Below are 25,827 nucleotides of genomic sequence, written 5' to 3'. Positions count from 1 at the left end.
AAGTTTCCCTCTTAAACTGAACTGGACTGAAATCTCTTTCCAGGCCAGCACGCTAATGAATCCCAGATCGCTGAATGCAAGAAGGATTTGCCGGTTCCAGGTTCAGCAGGGAGAGAAGCATTACACAGTTTGCACCCTACAGCATTACAGGCTTGGATCTTGGTTGACAAAGGTGTTATTTTCAGGACAAAGATGGGAGAACATTGGCTTTAGCATCATCAGCTCCTATGTCAATTTCGCTGCTGCTGGTCTGGTCAATTTCACAGCTAAGAGACATTGCTTTTTTTTTTTTTTAAGCTTGCCCTAAGAAGTGTGAGGATTTTTCTTAAAACACTTCTCAAACTTTTGAAGCAGAAGAACTGGGACCAGTCGCAAGCACCTGATTTACTGCTGATCCACTTCCTGGGAGCCAATTTTCATTTTCCTGCAGTAGGGTCCAAATCTCTGCCAATACCTCGGAAGCCTTTTTTTTTTTTTCTACCAGGTCCCAAAACACCTGGAGTGAAAAACCGCATCGCTGAATTTTCCGAGACTCTTGACTTGTAAACGGCTGTTTCAGGTTTCTAGTCCTCATGACAGCAACGAGTTTGGGATTGCCATTTCAGGGTTTTATTGTCAAGGATGGCTTGGCAGCACGGAACGACAAATGGCTTCTGAAGCTATTCTCTGTCCCTAATAAAGATGGCTCAATCTGCCTACTTTTGACTCCTTCACCAATAGCATTCTGGGAACATTTCTTTTAAAAAGTATCTATGCTTATTTCATTCATACCAGCCTTCATTCTATGACAGTTTCTTAGGCACCAGCCTCTTTCAGTCTCCTTTCAGCTCTAACAGCTGCTGGGCAAGCTCCGAAGAATGGCTTCTAGGTTTTCCTTGTCACTCTGGATCTCCTCCAGATCTTGCTCAAAGGCCTCCAACTTCTCCTGTTGCTGCTCAGCTTCCTGTTCCAAGATGCCCAGTGTCTGATTCAGGGTACCAGGCCCCACCAGGCGCAGCCGCAAGCTTGCCAGCTGGACCTGGCTCGCTTGGAGCACAGCCACAGACTGATCCAGGTTTCCTGGGGAAGCAGAACATAGTGTTCACATGGGGGCTGCCATTAGAATGGAGATCACAGCTCCAACATCAGCCCTGCCAGGTAGACTAGACTAGGAAGTCAGCTCCACAGGAGGGCTAAAACTACTTTGACTGAGTTTGGCTGTAATAACAATCTTGCAAGTCTGATTGTGCTGGATGTCCCCCCCTTCTTATACTCCAGTGAATTAGGGAGGTGTCTTTCTGAGCGGCTTATCTCATTGCTCTGGACTTAAAAAATGTTTCAGCCCTTTGGCCTAGGGAAGAGATTTTACATATTTCCATCAAGGTGATCTTCCTGACTCTACAGCCAATCTTTGCGTTACAATGCAACTGTGCTTCTGATTTTTCTAAATCTTTCTACCCCTAATTTCCCGCCTATGAATTTATCCCTTACACCCTTTCCAGAACCTGTTCTGTGTTCCCTCTGCCTTCCGAGATCCCTTACGGGCCCTTGGATGCTATTGGCAGAAAGTAAAGACAGATTTGAAGTGAAATTTGGAATGACTCCCCGCTTTCCACTGTCTTAGTTTTTGTTCTATCCTTTCTCTGTGCTATAACTTTGCAGTTTATGCTCAGCTGAATATTGCCCGGGATTCCTCACTAATTTTTCCTTTCAGGGGGTATACTTTAACCCTTTTCCAAACAATCTTTGCCTGGTCAGTTAAAGGCTCAGGCAAAAGGCTTAGTGTTTTAGCTAGAGCTAACTTTGGATGATGGCTGAATCTAAGTGCCAAGCCGGACAATGGGTTAATTCAGGGACCCAGCTTCCACCAGTGTGAGCCCAGGCTTGTTGTCTTCCAGCCCAGCTGGGATCAAGAAAAAAAGGAGAGAGAAACAGAAAGTGTGAGTTTCTGCATCAGGCATAAAAGCTAAAAAAAATCCCGTGTTGTGCACTCCTGCCAAAACCCCTCCTTGATCTAGACAGACCAAACTGCTGTCTGTAAATATTGCAAATTCTAACTATGTTAGACTTAGTTTGCTGTTCAAACAGCAGCAAAATAAGCAGTGTTTGTTTGCACTGGCTCCCCAATTTCTACAGAGGCCTTTCTGAGATGTGGCCAAGGACCCACTGGGTTATTCAAGCACATTCGATTTCTGGCTGGGGAATTCTGGGAGTTGAAGTCCAATTTGAGAAGGTTGTTTTATATTTACTGGTTTTACTGTTGTTGTGAGACACCCAGAATTGTTTAAGATGGGCGGCCATATAAATCTTATAAATAAACAAACAAACAAACAAATGGTCCAAAAATGTTAGGAGTAACCCTGGAATACTTCATTGATCTGATTGCTTTTAAGCCACTCCAATGGTTTGACTCTAGACAGAAATACAGGGTATTAATTTAAAAGCTGTTAGGATTTAGTCATTTTATTTGATATGTGCTTATTTTCCCCCATCAGCACAACCCTGTGAAGTAGGACAGGCTACCAGATTGCGGTTGGCCCTAAGTCCTCCCAGGACTTAAAGTGGGGTCTCCTGGTGTTATCCCATCTTCTTCACCGTGACACATCCCTGGCTTCAAATAAATCTTTAAATAAGTATTTTCCGAAATGGAAATACTTTTGGGCTCAATGGCTTTAATTGCCCCTTTTTTGGCCAGTAAAAATCAAGTATGGAAAGCTTGTCTCAAGCCATGCCATTAAACACGGCTGACCTGCTTGATTTCTGCCTGCAGAGAGGCTATTATAAAGGCTCAGTGGAAGACAGAGTGGAAAAGGATTGGCATATGAGATAATCTCTTAGGTTTATTAATTGAAGCAGGCTGGATTACAAAATCTTGGCACTGGGAAGCCACTGAGATGACAACATGGATTTTTCCATGGAAGCTCAACTCAAAAGTGATTTGATTTGATTTTTAAAAAAATCTTTATGGAAACAGGAGTGTGCCCTCTAGTGGTAGTAGCTGGCAATGCTAAAAACTCAACCATGGAACTGGTGTGTCCCTGCCAGGTAAAACCGAATCCACAGGTATGCTCGATCAACCTCCCTCTGATGCCTTTCAAATCTCTATTTTAACACAACTTGCTTAATCACCGGCTGTGATTAATGTAGTCACACAACACGGCCAGCTTGGATTGTGCTAATCTTGGTTAATTAAATGTGGTCATGACTTGGGCACTCACCTAGACTGGAGAGCAGATGGTTGAGGGCTCTAATGTCCATCTCCAAGGAGTGTTGGGCTTCTCGGAGGTCCTTGCCAAGACTGCTCATCTCCACTCCATCCTTCAAACAAGACAATTCTTGCATTAGCCTCCTCTAATGCTCTGTGCCCTGATGTACCTTAGGAAAGGCGACTGACCTCCTCAGGTTTCTCAAGCAGGATCCCAAGTTCTTTGGCCTTTTCTTCCTGTCTGGAGATTTCTGCCATAGTAAGACCAATGTTGGCAGAAACTTGGCCAACCTGCTTCCTCTCCTGCTTTGCATTCCTTAGCATGTCCTCAGCTGCCTGCAGAAAAGAATTGTAAAGCACAGAAGGAAAGGGAGTGAATCCATAAAGCTTCCCTCATGCCACCCTCTAAAACAGGTGATTTCAGAAACACATCCACAGCGTTTTCCTTGGTACCAAAGTAGCCTTTTTCTCAGCTCCTTTTCCATTTCCCCTTTATAGCCATGATTTCTTAGTGGTCTCCCATCCAAGTACTAAAAGAGTCTAATTCTGCTTAGCTTTTCTTTTCCTTTCAAAAAAGGCCCTTGTTTATCAAACCAAACCAAACCAAACCAAACAAAAACATGGAACCACAGAAAAAGAAAGAAAAGAAGAAAACAACAGATACAACATTTAACAACATTTGTGTGTACATATACTTTTTTAAGATCAGCCAAGGTCTAAACCAGTGTTTCTCAACTCAGCAACTTTAAGCATGCATGCTGGTTGGGGAATTCTGGGAATTGAAGTCCATGCATCTTAAAGCATGTTGGCTGCTAAATTCTGGGAGCTGAAGTCCATGAATCTTAAAGTTAGTGAGGCTGAGAAATACTGATCTAGAAGCACAACACACTCCTACCTTAGCATTTTTCTTGGAGAGTGATTCCCCATCACTGGCAGTTTTGAAGGCCTTTGCAGAAAGGGGTCCAGAATTGCCCAGAGCTCTCTGGGCCTGTCTGATCTTCCTCTGAGCCTCTGCAACTGTCCTGTTCCGCACTGCAACCCTTTTCCTCTTTACAACAGTGCGGCCTTTAGGATGCGCAGCCCGGTTCTTCATTCCTGTGGGAGAAAGGAGAAGTTGGATATGGGCGGCGATGAAATTTGAGAAATAAATAAATGAACAAATAAATCCTGCTTTGAGCTGGACAAAGTATATCCTCTACAAGGAAAGCCTGGGACTCATCATTCATAGGCGTTTTTTCAGTAATCCAGTTACCATTAAGAAGAAAGAAAAACACATCAAGGCTCTAGTCCTCATTGTCATGTAGAAAAAAAATTGAAGGCCTGCTGCTGCTGGGGACCAAGACTATTTGGGCTCAGTTTGTCACATGGTAATCCAACAACTTCCTGGTTCTTTAGCATCTTTATGTTTCATACCTGGCACCATAAGAGGCTAACTTTTGAATAACACTGAATAACCAGGTAGGTAGGTAGGTGATAGAGAGATAGAGATAGATAGAGATAGATGCTATAGATAGATAGATAGAGAGAGAGAAAGATAGAAATAGATGATAGAGAGATGATAAAGATAGGAAGATAAAAAGAGATAGAAATAGATGATACATAGATAGAAATAGAGAGATAGAAATAGATGATAGAGAGATCGATAGATAGAAATAGATAGAAATAGATAGATAGATAGAAATAGATGATAGATATAGATGATAGATAGAAATAGGTAGAGAGATAGAAATAGAGAGATAGAAATAGAGATAGAAATAGATAGAAATAGATAGAAATAGATAGAAATAGAAATAGATAGATAGATAGAAATAGATGATAGATAGAAATAGATGATAGAGAGATAGAAATAGGTAGAGAGATAGAAATAGAGAGATAGAAATAGAGAGATAGAAATAGATAGAAATAGATAGACAGACAGAAATAGATGATAGATAGAAATAGATGATAGATAGAAATAGATGATAGAAATAGATGATAGACAGAAATAGATGATATAGATTGAAATAGAGGATAGATAGATAGAAAGAGATGCTGTGTTGTTATGTCATGTTAATCTACCTCTTAGAATTCTAACTTTACGTCTTAGTTTTAGATAAATAAGCACCAATATTCTGTACTATCCCTTTAGCTTGTATTTTACATCCAGCCTTCCCCTTTTACTTTTAAACCGTTTGTTAATTGTTTTGTTCTCTACTGGCCTTTGGCTGAAATAAACTTGGAATCTGAACCTGAATCTGAACCTACCTGACACACAGACACAGACACGCAGGCACAGACACGCAGGCACACACGTTTTCTTGCTCCTTTACACGCCCAAGATCCAGAATGCTAAAGAATGTTCCCTTCAGACTAGGCAAACAGCTTATTTGTTTATTTACTTATCATATTTCTACCCCACCCATCTCATATTACAATCTCTGGGTGGTTCAGAGAAGATCTGCGGTGTCTGCAGAAAAGTGTGTGCGATGTGCATAATAGTATGTATAATCTGTCGGCAGAAAAGCATGGACAGTGTGTATTCAGGGAGTCCTCGACTTATGACTGTTTGTTTAACAACGGACCGAAGTCACGTTGGCCTCAGAATGAGTGCTTAATGGCTGCTGTAAAAATGGTCGTAAAATCGAGTCCAGCCACGTGGCGACTCAACTTACAACTGCAACAACGTACAACGGAAATTCTGGTCCCGATTGTGGTCGTAAGTCAAGGACTACCTGTAATTCCACTACAGGATTAGAGAAATATTCTAAGCACCACTTTTTGTCCTTGCCCTTCATGATAGACCTATAAAATAGAGTTTGCCCAAGATACTTCCCTGAAACCACGAAAACAAGCCTATTTTCTTTCGCTTCTTCATCCAAGTGCAGAGCACCTCAGTCCAAGCAAACTGCTTACCGATGCAAAGCAGAAAAATCTCTCTTGCCACCAACTCATTCTGGAGTTTAGAGCAAAGCCAAGCAAAAATGCAAGTCCCCAAAGAATAAAGACATTCTCCCCCAAATATATTTCCCCCCCAAAGCAAACTGCTGCTTCACCAAAAAATAAAATAAAATAAAATAAAATAATAAAACAGATAATTAAATTAAATCAAAAACCACTTTTTGCTGCCTTTTTCTGCACCCCCAAATTTGCCTGTAAGACTTTGTTCCAGTTCACGGCAGGGCCAGCTCTGGATGACCTACATTTCTCTTTCAAAGTTAGCTCCAGAGACAGAAAAGGAGGGCCTGGGTGTGAGTTTAACCTTCCTGGAAAAAATATTCTTGAGATTAAGAGGTTGGGATTATCCTTTACCATCCAGCACTGTCACCAAGGCCTTTGCTCCAGACACCGCAGCCTCTCCCTTCGCGAGGGAGGATTCCGCCAGCGCATGGGCATCGTTTGCTCTTTGCCGTAACTGTGAGAAAGCAAGATCAGGTTGGAAAAGAGCCCTGGCAGATTATTTCAGTATATGTTTACTGTGGCAGGATTAGGATACGCCCAAAGATGGAAAGATCTGGCACTCCCCACTAGGGAGGAATGGCTAGTGAAATCGGCAGATCTTGCTGAGATGGATGAATTGATTTCTTTGATTAAAGAAAAGAGAGTATCTGCATTTATTGGTGACTGGAAACCTTTTATGGGCTTTTTGCATAAATTTTTTTAAAAATGAACTTGTGATTTATGGCTTTGATGATGAGACAGGATAGATTATAGAAAGAAGAGTCACGATGTAACTTTAGAGAGAGAGGTTAATATGTAATAGTACTTACAACTGTGTGAAGAAATCGGAAGCCGCTTCTATCTGCCTTTACATCTTTCTTTATATTTTGCTTTTTTCTATGTTTTCCTGCTTTCTCTTCTTATTGCACTTTTAGTTCTCTTTCTCTCTCTCTTTCCTTTTTCCTGTTCTAAGTTAGTTCTTTCTTATTATTGCTCTTAAAAGAATTGTACTTTCAGACTTGTGAGATTCTGCCAATGTAGCTTTACAAGAAAATTGAATTAGCTCATCTGGCTGTGATTCCTCTCTGGTTTATCCTGCCAGCCCGAGGGTGCCTGAAAGCGCAAACCTCTAGCCATTTTCCAAACCCCAGCTGTCAGCTAATATAAGAATAAAGTAGCTAGTCCTCATTGTGAAAAAGAGACACTCCCTCCCCCCCCCAATCACCGGGACTTTACTTATTAGAAAGAAAGCAGTTTGTGGCACTTTCCAGGCTTCTTGTAATACCTGATTTAGACATCTGGGATGGGGCATGAAACAGAGCCAAGATCTTGCATTGCACTGTATGATAACACTCAGTCGACTGTTTCTTTGCATCCTGGGTCGGGTAGTGGATTTTGGAACAAACTGAAGGACAAGTCAAGCCACAGAGCACTCACCTCTTCCAGAGGCTGCATCTTTTGCAGCTTTTTCTGTAGTTCAGCTCCTACAACCAAGGATCTGTTCGTTGCCAGCCGGTGTTTCCTCCCAACGAGTTCTTTAATTTCCTCCGCCTTTTGAATAAGATTTCCAGCTTGCTCCATCAGAGGGCGCTGCAGGATCAGAGGCTGGGGGGGGGGGGGGGGTTACTGAATTGAAATAAAAACTATCCAGACTTGAGAAGATGGTTTAATTACCACGATTATGGCATTTGTAGGTTGTTTGGGGTTGTTGTTTTTTGCCCATCTGGGCCCCCCAGTGTGGCTTATACTCCATAAATCAGCCTTAATGTTTAAGCACTCCCCTGCTCTCCATAGGCGACTAGACTCTGCCTACAGGCGAGTACGCTGAATTCCATGCAATTAAGGGAACAACCTAATGGAAAAGATATGTTTTTTTTTCCTGCTTAATTTTGCCTCATTCCACATTTAAACCAAACTATAAGTCTATTCCCCCCATTACCTTCATTTCTCTTTTCCAAACTCTGGAAACCTATATATATATATATATATATATATATTTGCATGCTAGGAACTTCTGTAGATTTATATTTATATATTTATCTTCCAGGCTGCTTTGCACAGTACCATACTAAAAACTTAAACGAAACGAAGAAATAAAACTAATTTCCCAAGACTGTACTCATCATACCACCATTCAAACAGCAACAGGGACTAACAAAGCCTTGTTAAGCACAAGGCTTTCCTTTGCAGGAATGATAAAGTTTCTCAACCTTAGCAGCTTTAAGAGGGGTGGACTTCAACTCCCAGAATTCCCCAGCCAGTATGCTGGGGAACTTGCTGGCTAGGGGACTCTGGGAGTTGAAGTCCATGCATCTTAAAGCATGCTGGCTGGGGAATTCTGGGAGTTGAAGTCCAGACACCTTAAAGTTGCTAAAGTTGAGAGACACTGATTTAAGAGACCTGGAATCAATCCGGAAAAGGCATCAGCTGGATAAGAAATATAAGCAACTTGGTCCAATATGAGATAAAACTGATTACATGAACAAACGATGTAAGAATACCGTCCCATAACTAATGCACTGCATACCAGCTCTAAAGCAGCTGTTTGCACCAGGGTTGTGTTGCTCTGGTGGACGGAAACCATGGCCTTGGCATCTTTCAACTGCAAGACAAGCTCTTCCTGAATCCTTTGGATTTTCTCCCCTCTGCAAGGCAAATATTCTCAAATCATCAACAAGACCCATTTAAGAAGTAGCCTTGGCCTGCGTGGGACGTCATCCCCCCCCCCCCCAGATGGCCATGTATTTAACAAAAACTAGAAGAAAATGAGATCTGGGAAAGAAAAAGTAGAGCTGAGTCAATCCTTCTTAAAACAGCATCCTGATTCTCCCCAAAAAGGAGGATTGGTGGGGTCTTCCCACCTGCGTCCCCCAGGCTCTACCAATGAAGGCCCCGTTCACACATGCTTAACCGGTTCTTTTAGGAGCTGTCTTGGCAAGCCACGCCAAACTCAGTTCGGTTTTTCTGGCCTCAATTTAGTTTACTTTAATCTAGGTTGGCTTAATTAAGGATCGAAGGCCTTGGGCAAATCTCAGAAGATGGCTGATGTAGGTTTAGGCACGCAGAGAAAATATGTAGCTCTCTTGAGCAGAATAGGCCTCTCCGCCAATTTATCACATTGCCCATCCAGGCATCTAGTGGCTGGGAGTTCCACAGTTTAATGAGGCTCTCTGCATCTCCTTTTTGGCTCTGCTTGGTCACGCAAGGGAGTGAAAAATGCATGAAGGGAACGTCACCCTCATCTAACATCGCTTCTTGTGCTTTGGACGTTCAAAAAATAAATTCCTTAGAAGACAGGTCTCGCTGGAGACATTTGCAAGCTGAAGACCCTGAAGTGGGTCCTTCCAGATGCTCTGGACTACCAACTCAGAATGCCCATGGGGCACAGCCTCAAGCAGGTGCCAGTCTGCTCGACTCACCTCTCTTCCACCTCTTGCCTGAACTCCTGCATCGCGCTGCCGTTTGCGACATTTTGCAGAAGATGGTAACTCGATTTGGAGGCGAGGACAGCCCTCCTGGCGAGGTCTTCCGCCAGGGATGCAATTTCAGCATGGCTGCAGAAAGGAAACCCCAACATGGTGATTTCGGTGGCGCACGCCCCCTGGCCTAACGGTCTGCGCAAACCGGTCCGCTCATTCTCAGAAATGCCTTCCTCTCGTATGCCACCTTATGCTCAAGGAACTGCAGAATTGCATTTGGCGTTCTCATGTACAGCATTTGGATATCACGTAGCCCTTTTGTTTGGTATGGCCTTAGAGCCAGGGGCAGTGGGAGATCCGTATTTCCCTGCAGCCACCCACCCTGTCAGGTAGGCTGGGCTGAGAGAGACTTCCTGGCCCACAGTCTACCCATGTGCTTCTGTGGCTGATGGTGGACTAGATCCTGGGTGTCCTGCTCCTAGTCCAGCAGCTTTACCACTGGGATTGGATGAAAAGGAGGGAAGCCAGGGAGGCTGCGGAGAGCTGGAGAGAGGACTGACTATTCCCCATCCCTCTGCCCCTCTGCAGCCTCCCTGGCCGCCCTCACGTCCCCATCTGGAAAAGCCCCCTAGGAAGAACAATTCCCCTGAAGTCTTCCCTTGGGATTGAATGGAAAGGTGAGAAGCCAAGGAGGCTGCAGAACAATGAAGTGAGGATGGCCTGTTCTCCATCTCTCTATGCCTCTGCAGCCTCCCTGGCTGCTCACCCTTCCCAATCTGAAGAGAGCCTTCCAGAGGTCTTCCCCATGGGTGGGAAGCCAGGGAGGCTGCAGATGGCTGGAGAGGGGACTGTGTTTCCCTCTTTCTGTGTCCCTCTGCAGCCTCTTTGGCTGCCCCCATTTCCTCCTCTGAATAAGCCTCTCCCCTTGTATCTCCCCTGGGGATTAAGGTGGGAAGCCAAGGAGGCTGTGGAGGGCTGGGGAGAGGATTGTCTGTTCCCATCTCTCTATGCCTCTGCAGCCTCCCTGGCTGCCCCCTTCCCCACCCTAACCCTCAAAAGAATTATTTGCTAAGAGGAAAAACACTTTTGGAGCTTAGATTCTTTCTGTAACCAAAATGCTCTCACCCACACAAAAGGCCATTTAAATTTATTTTTTAATTTATTTTTAAAGACTTACATCCCCCCCCCCCCATTGTAACCATAACCTTGGGCAGCTCACAAACTTTGCAGAAGTCCAAAAATATATTCTTTTCCGAAGATGCATGCAAAAAGATTGCATTTGGACAGTCCCTATACCCAAACCATGCCAGATATTTTAATCAGACTGTTCTTTTCGCTGATTAAGTGACTAAATAAACCAGTGTGCAATCCAAAGAAGAATGATGCAGTTGGCTTAAACTTACCTGCGGGCCAATGCGCTGGCCTTGGCTGCATGGCGGCTCCAGTTTGCAGACTGATAGGAAATTTCAGAAGAAAATTCCTAGCAGGGTGGGGAAAAAAATAAAGGAAAATTGTTCTTTTGCTTCTGGCTGTAGCTTGAGAGAGTTGAGGTTAGTGGAAATAAGAAATGCTTCATAATATGGAGGGGACGAAAAATCCTCAGAGATAAGGGTGTGGGGAGAGAATAATTTGCCATCATTTTTGAATGGGCAATGGGAAGATAGATATTTTGAAATATCTGTTTTTAAAAGTATACTAAACCCTTTTCTGTTTAATATACAGGTAGTCCTCGCTTAACGACCACAACTGGAACTGGAATTTTGATTGCTAAGCGAAGTGGTCATTAAGTGAATCTGACCCAAGTTTACCACCTTTTTTGCAGCAGTTGTTAAGTGAATTGCCGTGGCTGTTAAGCTAACCACATGGTCATTAAGTGAATCAGAAGGTTCCCCATTGATTTTGCTTGCCAGAAGCCAGCTGGGAAGGTTGAAAATGGTGATCATGTGACCATGGGATGCTGCGATGGCCATAAATGAGAACCGGTTGCCAAGCGCCCAATTAGTGATCACATGACCATGGGGACACTGCAACGGTCATAAGTGTGAGAACTGGTGGTAAGTTGTTTTTTTTAACACCATTGTAAGTCCGAACCATCACTAAACAAATGGTTGTTAAGTGAGGACTACCTGTAAGGGTTAATTGAGTGATGATTGCAGGCTCCCCCCCACACTTTCCCTCCCTCCTTTCATTTCCTACTATTGTAAGATTTTATTGTTATTCATTTGATGCAGGAGTTAAAATCGGGGGTTTTAAAGAAAATGTTGTCATTGGGGAGTGAAAAAAATTCATTTCCCCACTAGGTGGCGTCAGCTAGCAAACTTTGATTGAGCTGAAAAACTAAATAAGGTTGGATTGTATTTATTATAAACTGGGTGGAAGTTCTTCAGGATAATCTAAGTTTCCTGAAACAGGACATAACAAACCTCTTCTTTATTACGGCCAAAACTAAGAACATGAATGTGGATGCATCCACAAAGCCATTGACTCAAGAGCCTTTCTTTAAAAAAAATTAAAATAATGTGCACTTGGCACTGTAAGCCAACTACAGATAAATAAGCAAGTTCCACTCGTTTGCAACTGCCATTGAAAGATAAACAAGCAACTTACGTCTTAATCACTTACTATTGGCATGGGGCGCCAATGGCACACAAATAAACAAGTGCGTACTCATAATTTACATTGGGCACTGGGAGCCAATTTTAAAGGAATAAACACATGCAAATGATTTACAATTGGCTCTGCAAGTCAATTACAAATAAACAAACAAACATTTGCAAGTGGGGCTATAAAGCCAATTGCAGATGAGTGACAGATAAATAGACAGGCAGATAGAGGTTACTGATTTATACCTGGTTTGCAAGCCAGTGACACATAAATTTGCTTCAATAATTTGCAGTGGGCTCTGTAAACTAAGTGCGGGCAGCCCTAAAGAGCAGAATTCAAATCCAGCAAAAGCATTCGCTGATGTGCATATTTACGACGGCGGTCCAGTAGAGCCTCCATGCCCAGGAGCAGTCTATCTTGGAACCCTGGCTACAAACAGAGGGAGGTTATCTGGGTGGGGAGGGCCTATAGACTCTATTGGCTCAGTTGGTTTTGTTCCAAGTTGGCTTGTTTAGTGATTTAATTTCATTAACTCAGTTTCCGGTGTATGGAATCCAAGTTAATAGCGTTGTGGGACTGTAGCTGTATCTTGGATGGAATCTGTGGTGTCTTGATCCTTGTTGTGTTTGGAAGGGGAGGGGATTTGGTTTGTAAGTGCTCAGTAGCCCCCTTTGGAGCAGAACTTTATTTTCCCCCATTAATTTTGTTTTGAAAGACTCATTAGTTTCAGCAGATGCCTGTGTTCTTCCAAATTAGATACCAATAGCTTGGAAGCAAAGAGGACGTCGGTGGAAATGGATCCAGCTGGCCTCTGTGGCTGCGGAAAAAATGCACACTTTTCTGCGTTCGTTATGAAATTGTCTCTTTTTATATCCCAACCAGCCTTTGATCGCCCCCAACGCTCAGCTGGAGGACTGCTTAGAAATTGGGATCACAAATCCTCATTCTGACATTCAGTTTCCCCTCCTTGTGGCACTGACTGCTTGAGGCCAATCACTCTGTGGCAGTGCATTATGGACATTGAGGTGGTACGAGAGGGAATCAAAAAAATGTCACCCCAACCTTTTCCCACCCACCCCATATCTCCCCCTCTGGTTTTGCATGGATAGATCGATCAACAGGTGGAGACAGGAGAAGCAGCAAGCTGGGCCTGAGCTTAATAAGAACCCCACAGCCTTAAGGACTGTGGTGGGAGTGGAGAAAGAGAGATGGGCATATCTCGGGTACCATGGTCTCCAGTATCTCAGTGGCCATGTGGATCTCCCGATGGGTGAACTGCAGGGTGGAAGAAATGTCAGAAAGCAGCCCACATGTTTTGGCAGCCCGGTGGCTGTCACAGCCGATGCTGCTGCTGGTGGTCCTCAGCCGACGGTGCGCATCATCCACCAGGTCCCTCAGCTCAGCCATCTTCTCCAAGAAAGCGGCTTTGGTACCTGTAACCAACACGTCATCGTTCGGGTGGGCTCTCCTGGTCCATGCCTCTGGAGCTGGGCCACGAGAAACGGGGGGATGGGGTGGGGAGGGAAGACAAGGCAATATGGCCCTTCCACTGGCCTGGTGGTTGAGGAGACATGTATCTTCACGTCCTGCCGTTCCAACGCTTCCCTGGCCCAGAGGCAAACAAACCGGCTTGTGAATGTTTGGAAACAAGGCATGGAGATTGGGTGGACGCTGAAAGCCAGGAGAAGTTTGCCAGAAGGTCCAGCCCAAGCGTCCCTGCCTTTCCTTTCCTCCAACACACAGGTACTCAACAGTCAGGCCCACCTGATTTACAAGATTACTCCCATTATACCTCTGACTCGTCCTCTAGCCTGTTCTGTTGATTTGTGTGTGTGTGCGCACACACACATGCACGTCCATACAGGTAGTCCTCGCTTAACAACCACAATTGGGACTGGACTTTTGGACACAAAGCGATGCAGTTGTTAAGCGAATCTGATCTGACTTTGCAACCATTTTTGCGGTGGTCATTAAGCAAATCACATGACCGTTAAGTGAACCACGTGGTTCTTAAGCGAATTGTGTGGTTCCCATTGATTTTGCTTGCTGGAAGCTGGCTGGGAAGGTCACAAATGGCGATCAGGTGACTGCAGGATGCTGTGGCAGTCATAAATGTGAACCGGTTGCCAAATGCCTGAATCACGATCACATGACCATGGGGATACTATGACGGTCGTAAGTGTGAGGACCGGTCATAAGTTGGCTTTTTAAGTGCCATTGTAAGCCCAAACCATCACTAAATGAATGGTCATTAAGTGAGGACTACCTGTATGGGATAGAATGCCCATCAGATAATATTTTTATGGTTTATGTAATTCTTCAGTCCTTCTGAAGCCCTATAGCTCAACCCAGAGGTGATGGATGCTACTGTAACTCTGCGAACGTTAACAGAATTAAATTATCCAAAGCAAAATAATAAAGTTCATTTAATGTTTCACTCTATACTCCTTTTTCTAATCTTCTCTGGGGCCCCAGTCCTTTTTGTCCAAGAAAGGTGGTGTCTCCTGTTCTTCACAGGACAATCCTCTCTCCAACCAGCCCTTTTTTTTTTACCTTCCAGCAGGTACTGATGGTGGAGCTGGTCTCCACGCTGGGTCTCCCCAAGCATAACATGGTAATATTCTGCTTTTGATCGATCGCAGCTGGGCTTCTGCAGCCACGCTTCCATTTCTGTCAGCTGGTCCTTCAGTCTGTCTGTCTGCACAGGAAAGAGGTCAACTTGAGTCAGTCTTGGAGGAAGACATCAGCTCCCCAAACGTGTAGACTGGGAAGCCATGCAGATAGTCCTCACTTAACGACTACTTGTTCAGCGACTGGAGTTACGACGGCACTGAACGAGGGGGACTTACGATGGGTCCTCGTAGTTGTGGCCATCGCTGCGTCCCCACAGTGATGTGATTGCGATTTGGGCACTTGACGACCGACTGGCTCACCATCATGACGTCGCAACATCCCACAGTCACGTGATCACCATTTGTGACCTTCTCTGCCGGCTTCTGACAGGCAAATTCAACGGGAAAGCCAGCAGGAGGTTGCGAACGGCAACCATGTGACATTGGGCTTAGCGACGTTGCGGGATTCGCTTAACGATGGCAACCGGAAGGGCCAAAACTTGCAACGTGGTCACATGACATCGTGCTTTAAGACCGTGTCACTTAGCGACAGAGCTGCCGGTCCCAATTACCGTTGTTAAGCGAGGACTACCTGTGTATATTTAAGGAAGCTGACCGGCAGGCTGGTTGACATTCTGTTAAGGGGATTAAAAGGCTGATCAAGAAAGTCGATATTCCAATGAACCAGAAGGCTGATCGACTGACGACTTGGCTGATCAAAGCAGACAACTCTGGCAGAGGGAATCCTACCTCCTCTTTCACAAGGCTGTAACAGAGAGGGCACTCCTGGCATTGCTGACTTTCCAGGTCAAAAAAGTAGTTAACATCACACTGGTCACACTTGAAACCCACAAAGCCCTTACTGCACACACACGTGCTGTTGTTGTGGCACTGGAGGGAGACTGAACCAATCTGGGAACAGTTGCAGGCTGGAAGGAAATGAAAAATGGTCAATGCATTCAGGGGAGAGAGCTCATCCCTGCCAAATGGTCCTCTTCGGTGGGTGCAAAACGGAGAAGAAATTATCTCGGACAGGGAGAGCCTGATTTGGAGGGTTTTATCGGGGATCCAGATGAGCCCCCCCCGCCTTCCCCAGGACGAGTCAGTGAAGTCCTTTGCGAAAGGAGTCAACGGGGGCTGAGCCTACCTCGGCAGCCTCGGGAAGAGAAGCCGAAGAACGCAGCCTGGCACTGGTCACACGGCAGCCCTGCCACGCCAGGATGGCAGATGCATTGCCCTGTGATGGGGTGGCAAGTGTTGTTCTGGGCCCCCACTGGGTGGCACTGGCAACTTGGGGGGAAGAGAGAAGAGAAAACGTTTAGTTCAATGTCGCATGGCTCTCCTTGGACGGGAAAGGCACCAGTTGCTGACTATCACCTGGAGCAGGGTTTTTCAGCCTTGGCAACTTTGAGATGTGTGGACTTCAACTCCCAGAATTCCCCATTCAGCACGTGTGGACTTCAGCTCCCAGAATTCCCCGCTCAGCACGTGTGGACTTCAACTCCCAGAATTCCCTGCTCAGCACGTGTGGACTTCAACTCCCAGAATTCAACTCCCAGCATGCTGGCTGGGGAATTCTGGAAGTTGAAGTCCACACATCTTAAAGTTGCCAAGGTTGAGAAACACTGATCTAGAGAACCAAAGAGCACAGGGAATTTGAAGAGACATAATCCCAACATATCTAGAAGCCACCCATTGAAGGAAGCTGTGTTACATACCCCAGTTCCGCTTTTTTCTGTAACTTTCTTCCCCTTCTTTTCCTCCAGTCCCACTCCTATTACCTTCTGCACCCCAGTCCTGGCCGTAGATCAAAATAGCCGCCGGCACACTGGGTACACTCCCGTCCAGTTACACTGGGGAGGCAGCGACACTGGCCAGAAACAGGGTCACAAGCTTCTGGCCCATGGGCAGAGCCTCCAGGATTACAGTTGCAGGCTGGGAGGAAAGAGAGAGAGAAGGAGAAACAGCCTTATCCTGAAATACAACCAATGGGCTAAAGAACTGCACAGTTATAGCTATTGGTTTAAGTTCCTGACTCAACCAGGACTCTTGAGTGTTACTACTGTGAGCATTCTGGAAAGAGCTGATTTAGGACTTCATGGTGGCAGAAGTGGGATCAGAACCTTGGAATCTGGCCCTTTTGAAGAGGTCTGCCTGCCACTATAGTAGGCAGCTAATACAAGTCACCTTGCTCATTCATCCTGCACTGATGCCAGTGAGGAGAGCTTACTGCTGTCCTGGATTAGCTGGCTGTTTCATTTCCTCTTGACCCATCACAGATTGTTGGAAGAGGCTCTTGAATGAGCAAACAAGGGTATGCAACTGCCACTTTTTTCAGTTGGAGGTCAGGAATAGCGTAATGGGTTGTGAGAATGACCTTGGGAGACAGGAGGAAGAGCCGCAGACTAGACAACGGTCAGATAAGAGGCAGCTGAGCCCACAGAAGGAAACAGGGCGTGGGAAGCATCTCAGAAGGGACCCTCCCTACTTTTCTGGAGAGTAAAAGTAACACGATTCTGTTACTGTAACTTTACAATAAAGGTCGAGTTAGTACTCATGGTGATGGTTTCATGTCTGGAAATCTTGGCAAATAAGGAACGATTGTGCCAGGGGCTGGGCTGCGTAAAGTGAGCACGGCCAAATTGGTGGGGCCGAATCAAGAGATGGGGCAAAGCGAAAAAGCTGAACGGGATGTCGTGACCTTCAAATCAAACGGAAACAAAGCAAGCCCAACTGCCTATAAAGACAACCCCTTCTTAGGCATGTTCCATGTTTCCCTTCCGTCGCCTTAACAGTGGCAACACGGAGGCAACGTTCGCAGGGGTTTGGCGGCATGCCACCGCTTGTGCCTCCTTGCGATCAAAGGGAGCCTTGATCTGATCACTCACAACCACGGTGCGTCTGCTTTGCTGGCAGGATGGCTTCCTGCCACATTTGCTACCCTGGAAGCCTTTGGGACAGTTCTCGCACTTAGCTGGAGGACTCACGTGCACACTTGATGGCTGGGTTGGCAGCCAAAGGGTTTCCGTAGAAGCCCGCTTGGCACCTCTCGCAATGTTCCCCTGCTGTGTTGTACAAGCAGCGTAGACACTGGCCCGTGGAAGCGTCGCAGTTGCCCACCGCGTTGGCGTCCACGTTGCCGCTGCAATCGCAGCTGCTGCAACGGCGCACGGATCCGTTTCTTCCCAGAGGGTCCCCGAAGAAGCCTTCATCGCACAATTCACAGAGCCGCCCTGAAGAGTGCAAAAGGAATATTTTCAGTGATGATGATGATGATGATGCTAGGAAGAATAATTTTGCAAAGACTCCAGGGTCTAAAGCACAGGCAGGATTCCTGTTTTTCTCCGTGGCCAAACAGGTCTGGTAGATTTTTGAAATAACAAGTCTGCCAACTCTCATTTATCGGAGACAAAAGATGATAATCCATGCTCAGCAATCTCTTTTAAAATTGCTGCCAATTCCTTTTTTAAAAGCCTGTCCTTCCTTCCTTCCTTCCTTCCTTCCTTCCTTCCTTCCCTTTCAGTCTTCCATATTTTCCCTTCCCTCCCTCCCTCCCTCCTTAATCTTTCAGTCTTCCATATTTTTCCTTCCTTCCTTCCTTCCTTCCTTCCTTCCTTCCTTCCTTCCTTCCTTCCTTCCTTCCTTCCTTCCTTCCCTTTCAGTCTTCCATATTTTCCCTTCCCTCCCTCCCTCCCTCCTTAATCTTTCAGTCTTTCATATTTTTCCTTCCTTCCTTCCTTTCTGCCTGCCTGCCTGCCTGCCTGCCTGCGCTCAATAAATCATGCTAATGAGAACTCTGCGAGAATTGTGTTTGGACAAGAATTGCTTTCAGTTTTAGGCTGGGGGCTTGATGCCCTGCTGACGTCACCCACCTCTCTGTCCCGGGGGACAGTGTGTGCAGACCACCTCCCCGCTGTCCAGGATAGTTGTGCAAGGTGCTCGTCCCGGACAAGGGCAAGGTTGGCAGTCATCAGGATGGCCAACGAAAGGGTTGCCATAGAATCCAGCAGTGCATCGTTCACAGGCAGGTCCTTCAGTGTTGTGAAGACATTGGCAGATGCCTGTGGAAGGAGGAGGGGGGGGGAGGAGGAGGAGGAGGGAAGGGCAGAGAGAAGAAAAATCTTAGAAAGATTTTCTGAGGAAGAAAATATCTTAGGAACTGTGATGGTAGGTGGGAATGACCTTGGGAGACAGGAGGGAGAGCCGCAGATTAGACAACAATGGTCAGATAGGAGGCAGCTGAGCCCACAGAAGGAAGAGGGGTGAGGGAAACATCTCAGAAGGGACCCTCCCTAGTTTCTTGGACTGTAAAGGTGAGGGGGGAGAGATGTACTTTCAGACTTGCAAGATTCTGTTAATGTAACCTGACAATAAAGATAGAACTAGTAATCACAGTTATGCTTCTTGTCTGGACCACCTTGCAGGGCTAGCATCAATCTTGCAAGTCTGAAAGTATCCCTCCCTTCCTTTGCTTTTACTCACTTGAAAACTAGGAAGGGTCCCTTCTGAGATGCTTTTGCCACTCCTCCTCCTCCAGACTTCAATTTCATTTATCAGACCATTGTCTAAGCTGTGGCTCTCCTCCTGTCTCCCAAGGTCAATCCCACATACCATTACAGGAAGAGAGAGAAATCCATCTTGCTGGGGATTGGCACATGGACTCCATCAAGGGTTTACCTTCTACAACCTGTAGAGAGCAGAGGGAATGGCCTTGAGGAACAGGAGGAAGAGCCTACCAAGACAACAATCAGATAAAAGAAATCTGAGTCCGGGCCAGAACTGTAATCCGAGGAAGCATCTCAGACAAGCTAGTTCTCAAGAAGATAAAGGGAGGGAGACAGGAAGCACATTCAGACTTGCAAGATTCTGTTCCTATAACCTTAGGTAAAGGTAAAGGTTTCCCTTGACGTAAAGTCCAGTTGTGTCCGACTCTAGGGGGCGGTGCTCATCTCCGTTTCTAAGCCTTAGAGCCGGCGTTGTCATAGACACTTCCGGGTCATGTGGCCAGCATGACGACTCGGAACGCCGTTACCTTCCCGCCGAAGGTGAGTATTGATCTACTCACATTTGCATGTTTTCGAACTGCTAGGTGAGCAGGAGCTGGGACGAGCAACGGGAGCTCACCCCGCCGTGCGGTTTCGAACCGCCGACCTTCCGATCGGCAGCTCAGCGGTTTAACCCGCAGCGCCACCATGTCCCTCCTATAACCTTACAATATTTATTTATTTATTTTATTTTCTATCCTCCCTTTATTATTTTTATAAATAACTCAAGGCGGCGAACATACCAAATACTCCTTCCTCCTATTTTCCCCACAACAAGAACCCTATGAGGTGACTTGGGCTGAGAATGAGGAACTGGCCCAAAGTCACCCAGCTGGCTTTCATGCCTGAGGCAGGACTAGAACTCCCAGTCTCCTGGTTTCTGACACAACCCACAATGCAAAAAAAAATGGCCAAGAGAATGATTTTGTTTGATGTCTGTTGCCAACAACATTTCCATTTAAATAGGGAAAACCAAACCAAACCAAACCAACACCAAACCAAACCAAGATTCCACTTTGAAATAGCTACCCTGTTTGAAAACTGAACATTTTTTCATGATTAATAATAATTAAAACAACAAAAATGGCACATTTCAAGCCGAGCAAAAGCTAGGGTCCCTTTGAAAAGTAGGGAGCAGCATTCCTGGGCTGGCTTTGGACACCCATGTAAGCCATGTTCAAACCTGATTCCTCTAATGATTTAGAAACCATGGTGCACAATGAAACATGCTCCCCCGTCATGATCAAAGAAATTACTCCGATGGGATTTTTCTTTAAAACAGAGAAGGCCTAAGAAAATGAAGCCACCAGAGATGCAGAAATCACACATGCTAATTTACTGGCAAAGCTTTTAAAGTTCAAGTCTACGACAAAATAGAAAAAGAGATGACCTTGGAAATGGAGTGAACAACTTTTGATAGCAAAAAGGATGTGGTAAGAAAGGGCTGAGGAAGCATTGATGAAAATAAGTGGAAATACTTCACACACATGAATAGCATCTGGGTTTGGGATATTTTCCTGAGCGGTGGTGGTGGGGGGAAGTAGCGTTTTTAAGAGCCATGCTACGCCTCTTTTGTGATGCTTTCCTGTAGGGAGGAATGATTTAATGACTCGAAAAAGACAATTAGAAGGAAACTCAGTTGGATCCGTGACACAGTGGAAGATCAAAGCCTGGGCAATCAGGATCAGCCACGTTGGAATTCTGCAATAAAAAGGGCAGTCTGGGGGGGGGGGGGAAGTAGAGGAACAAATGTGGAAAACATGTGCCTTTTCCCATTCAGCAAGGAAGAAGCTGATGGGGTTGACCTCAAATCAAGCTTTGCGTGGTGTGTGAATGTAGCTGGGAGGTCTTTAAATAAAGGGCTTAACTGCATTGTGCAAGGCCAGCCAGCATATTTGGGGGTTGTAGAATCAAAGCCTTGGAGTAGACCCACCAAGGTCATCTAGACTGACCACAGCACGGGACCATCTTCCTTGCCAGCTTTCCTCTGCTATTTCCCACTGAATTAATTTGATCTATGCTGAATAAAAACCAAACCAAGGGGTTGGATTCAAGCTGAGGGAAGACCTTAAATCCTGCCGAAATCAATGGGCTGTTAATAAAAACATAGTTTATACTTGATTGATTTCAGCCAGGACCAACTTCAACCTGAGTTAGTCAGGCCTCCAGAAATTCTGCTCCAGGCTTTCTCGAGCAGGTGTTTATCAGATAAACTGGATTACATCTCCTACCCTTGGCCATGCTGGCTGAGATTGATGGGAGTTGTTATCCAACGCATTCTGAAGACGTTGGACTAGTCTTCGGCTAGGCTCAGCCTCCAGCTAAAGCTGTGATTTGCTATTTTGGCTCAGCAGATACTCAGACACCACCATCAATGTTTTGCCACCACAATGTACACAACTTCACCTGTTACACAAACACAGTCCCTTATTCAAAGGGGTGAGATGGTGCCAAAACCTTTGAGGTCTGCAATAGAGAGGTGTCAGCTGTTAAAGAGTTCTTAGAAAGATCTCCCTGCCTGTGAACACTGTTTCCTTGCCAAGCAAAGGAGGTGTTTTAATTTATTTTTTCTTTTGAAATACACAAGGCCAGCCCCTGAAGCCATTTGCAGAGTTGTTCAGCTGTAGGGGGCTAGTTTTTGGAGACCTGAATCTGGCATCCTCCTGAAAGATGACATCACCTCATCATTAGGAACAAATGATGCTACTCATAATTATATTTTTGATTATGTGCCATCAAGTCATTGTTGATAGATTTTTCTCCATAATTTAATATACAGCTCGTACAATTTATGGAGTTGGAACATCAGAAGTTGGTTCTGATCGGGTTGTTCACGTGGTTGGGGGAAGACTAACTGCATTCTTGGCCAGGAGGGATAGACTTACATTACTGTCTGTTGTTTGTTAGTCCAGATGTGCAACTCCGTTTCAATCCAGTCTAGCCTTAACCTTTTTTTCAAACATTTTACAGGTAGTCCTCACTTAATGACCACAGTTGGGACTGGACTTTTGGTTCCTAAGCAAAGTGGTCATAAGCAAATCGGACCCAATCTTACAACCTTCTTTGCAGTGGTTAAGCGAATCACTGGGGACATTAAGTGAACCACATGATCATTAAATGAATCACACGGTTCTCCATAGATTTTGCTTGCCAGAAGCTGGCCAGGAAGGTCAAAAATGGTGATCATGTGATCATAGGATGCTGCGATGGTCATAAATGTGAATCGGTTGCCAAGCGCCCAAATTGTGATCACATGACCACATGGATGGTGCAACAGTTGTAAGTGTGAGGACTGGTCATAAGTCAGTTTTTTCAGCAATGTCGTAAGTCTGAACCACCACTAAATGAATGGTTGTTAAATGAGGACTACCCATACCTTTTTGTTTTCTTTCTTCCTTCTTTTGCAAAAGCAGGAAAAAGATTGGCCATCCGCGTTGGCTGCTGAATATTATTTTTCTCCCAACAGCCTGGAAAAGGTCAGCTTAAAACATGAACCCACAAAGCTAGCTCTGATATGCATTTTTAAAAATTCAATTATCTCTAAAATAAGCTTTTTGGGGTGGGGAGAGAGAATGAGAGAGAAATGCCTGTTTTTCACAACATTCATGGAGTTTGCCCAAACTCATGAGGATGGATGTTGGATTAATCATGTATTTTGACTTCTTTGGGCTGGGAAAGTCTGCAATGCAACAGGTGGAGCTGTCTGGATATGAATGCAATTTGGGGTGAATTTCTTTCCCATTCTTACTTCCACAGAGGGGAAAAATGTAGAAAGCAGGATAACCAAGTGGGATAAAACCTTCTGGAGCACAGGGGTGGATCATCTGTCAAGCCACCTATTAAGCCTGCTGGTCACACAAGATCTGACAGAGTGAACACACTTTGGGTCCCCATCGTGAAAAAAAGGCCATCTGTTCGGACCCAGGAGATGTGCTTTTTCTGTTATGGCACCTTCTCTTTGGTACAGCCTCCCCCTTTCCCTGACATTTGGATCAGCTTGATCCAAAGCTTTGTGTCCCCGTCCCCCCCCGCCACGTTAGGGTATTGGATGAGCCCATTTGGGAAAATGGTTTAGCCTTTTGGACATGTCTTTTTGATCTTGGTTTGCCCACTCCTGTGCTGCGATGTGGGTTCCTTTACAACATTGCTTTGTTTGCTTCATTTTCCCTGAATCCCGTGTGCCTTGCGTTGGGGGAGTTGGGCTGCCGTACAAATTGCTTAAATTAAATGAAATAAAGAATAAATTGCTCAGCTGGGCTTGAGCTAAGTAGAGCTGGAAAGGATCTGAAAGTCCACCTTTCCATCTGAGCAGGAAATAAAACATGCCTTTCTAAAGCTGCTCCTAATAACTAAACTTCCTATCAAACAGTGTCTTTTGGGTGGTATGAACACTTAGCAGGAAATGGCAAATTGTCTCTTCCCCAATTGATTCTCACCATCTTGCACCTCCTGGCCAAGGCTGGGTTGGGAGCAGCAGCGTGGGGTGAATCAGGATCCAGGAATCTGGAGTGGGTGGCCTAGCCTACCTCACAAGGTTGTTGCGTGGAGAATGGGAACTCATTTGCCTTGCAGGGGAAGCAAATCTGAACCAATTACAGGTAGTCCTCACTTAACGACCACAATTGGGACCAGAATTTCAGTTGCTAAGCGAAGTGGTCATTAAGCGAATCCAACCCGATTTTATGACCTTTTTTGCACAGTTGTTAAGGGAATCACTGCAGGCGTTTAGCAAACCACGTGGTTGTTCAGTGAATCACATGGTTCCCCATTGATTTTGCTTGCCAGAAGCCAGCCGGGAAGGTCGAAAATGGCGATCATGTGAGCACAGGACGCTGTGAAGGCCATAAGCGTAAGGATCGGTTGAAAGTCAATTTTTTCAGCACCGTCATAAGTCCGAACCATCACTAAACGAATGGTTGTTAAGCGAGGACTACCTGTACGTAAGAATTTGAAAGAACACCGTGCAGATATAAGAGCATGTGCTGTTGCGGCACCAAGCTTCAGATGGGTGGGTTGGTCGGTTGTATTTATTTTGTTTTTATTTAATATTACTGTGAGTCGCCTAGGATGATCTTGTATAAGACAGGAGGCCATGTCAGTTTCTAAACGAGTAAACAAAATAGAGAAAGGACAGGACAAGCCATTCAGCTTACCTGTGTTGGGATCACAGCTGCCATGCTGGTTGCAGGCACAAGGCACGCAACTTGCCAACCGTCCCCCCCCGGCGATCTCCCGTTTGTAACCTGGTGTGCAAAGTTCACAAAATCGGCCTTGGTACCCTTGGGGGCAGATGCATTCTTCAACCCACGAAGCCCGTTGGGAGTCACCGGGATGAGCGGACGCGAGTTGAACTTCCTTTAGAGCAATCCTGCCTGTAGAAAGAAGAGACCGTGAGAATAAAAATTCGGCTTTCTTCAATCCAAGGATAGTCAAGGAATGAAAGAAAGCCCCTTCCAGCCTACCTCACAGGGTCATTTTTGTGGGGATAAAATGAGAGAGCAGGCTCCCTCCTACATTAAGTGTCTTAAATCTCCAGGAGAAAACAGAGAGAGAAATGCTATAATAAATAAATGCATTTCGGTGTTGACTTCTTTCAATGCTGGTACAGATTCTATGTATCAGAATCTAGATTCTGATTCAGTCTTGCCCTAAATACTGTACCATGCCTCCAAACATCTATTTACTGTAGATTTTTTGTGGACTTCAGCTCCCAGAGTTGGGAGTTCTGCAAATGACTGTGGACTGCTAATGCTGGCTGGGGAATTCTGGGAGTTGAAGTCCACACATCCTAAAGTTGCAGAGGTTGAGAAACCGTGATCTAAAGCTCCTCCAAACATTTAGCTGAACTCTGCAAATGTGCATCCTTCCATTTTGACCTAGAAAGACCAAGTTCTCTTTTCTCCCTGAAACAATTCAGGACCCTGTTTCATCTGTCGCCCAGCTTACCCGATCTGGGTTTACTTCTGACTTGGATCTGAAGCATCGTCAGATTGGCCAGCATCTGCTGAAACTGGAACGGGGACAAAACCAAGCTCATAGCTTCTTCCGCTTCATGGAGCCTATAACAAATCATTTCAGCTCTGGAATCAGACACAGCCGCTTGCAGAAAAGCCACCTGAAGGATTAACAGGTCTTCGCTCAATCTAGTTTTTAAAAAAACCCTTAATTCCCCTTTATGTCTTTTCAAGAACTCAGCCCCTCACTGTTCTCTGGATATTCATAGCTTTCTACAGAGAAAGGGACGTACCATCGATCAAATCTTCCTGCTGTTTGCCAGCAGCAGTGAGAGTTAATTGAACAGCATCAAAGGATATTGTGGAGCTCAGCTTGGTTATTACTTTTTTTAAAAATCCAGTGGGCTGCTTAGATGGAGACCTGCCTGTGGCGTATTACACGTTTACAGGTCTGTTAAGTTAAGGCCTTCGTAGTCCAGCATTTTGTTGCTCAGGGGGGTTGACTAGGTGCCTCTGGGGAGCTCACAAGCGGCAGATGGAGTCTTCTTCTCACTCCAAACTTGGCCACAAGGCAACATGGAGTCTTCAAGACAA

At 45.3% G+C, this 25,827-nt stretch overlaps 1 protein-coding gene across 1 annotated transcript in view; it reads right to left on the bottom strand.

Moving 5' to 3' along the window:
• Nucleotides 1-586: 586 nt before the first annotated feature.
• The window catches only part of LAMC3 (laminin subunit gamma 3), a 57,057-nt gene continuing 31,816 nt past the window's right edge, over nt 587-25,827 (bottom strand). Inside the window, exons 11-28 of the mRNA XM_063316443.1 lie at nt 25,226-25,338; nt 24,433-24,651; nt 18,608-18,796; nt 17,723-17,968; nt 16,517-16,670; nt 15,883-16,025; nt 15,486-15,664; nt 14,677-14,821; nt 13,351-13,556; nt 10,923-10,999; nt 9,520-9,654; nt 8,628-8,745; nt 7,538-7,705; nt 6,473-6,575; nt 4,080-4,279; nt 3,374-3,520; nt 3,198-3,297; nt 587-1,059 (exon numbers count right to left, since the gene is read on the bottom strand). Of these exons, the coding sequence (XP_063172513.1) occupies nt 830-1,059; nt 3,198-3,297; nt 3,374-3,520; nt 4,080-4,279; nt 6,473-6,575; nt 7,538-7,705; nt 8,628-8,745; nt 9,520-9,654; nt 10,923-10,999; nt 13,351-13,556; nt 14,677-14,821; nt 15,486-15,664; nt 15,883-16,025; nt 16,517-16,670; nt 17,723-17,968; nt 18,608-18,796; nt 24,433-24,651; nt 25,226-25,338 (2,872 nt within the window). The 3' untranslated portion in view covers nt 587-829. The remainder of the gene's footprint in view (nt 1,060-3,197; nt 3,298-3,373; nt 3,521-4,079; nt 4,280-6,472; nt 6,576-7,537; nt 7,706-8,627; nt 8,746-9,519; nt 9,655-10,922; nt 11,000-13,350; nt 13,557-14,676; nt 14,822-15,485; nt 15,665-15,882; nt 16,026-16,516; nt 16,671-17,722; nt 17,969-18,607; nt 18,797-24,432; nt 24,652-25,225; nt 25,339-25,827) is intronic.

Source organism: Candoia aspera, chromosome 16 (assembly GCF_035149785.1).
Source record: "Candoia aspera isolate rCanAsp1 chromosome 16, rCanAsp1.hap2, whole genome shotgun sequence".
In the NCBI taxonomy this organism is placed as follows: Eukaryota; Metazoa; Chordata; class Lepidosauria; order Squamata; family Boidae; genus Candoia; species Candoia aspera.
Note: the sequence above shows the minus strand (reverse complement) of the source record. Positions and strands in the feature narration are given on the sequence as shown.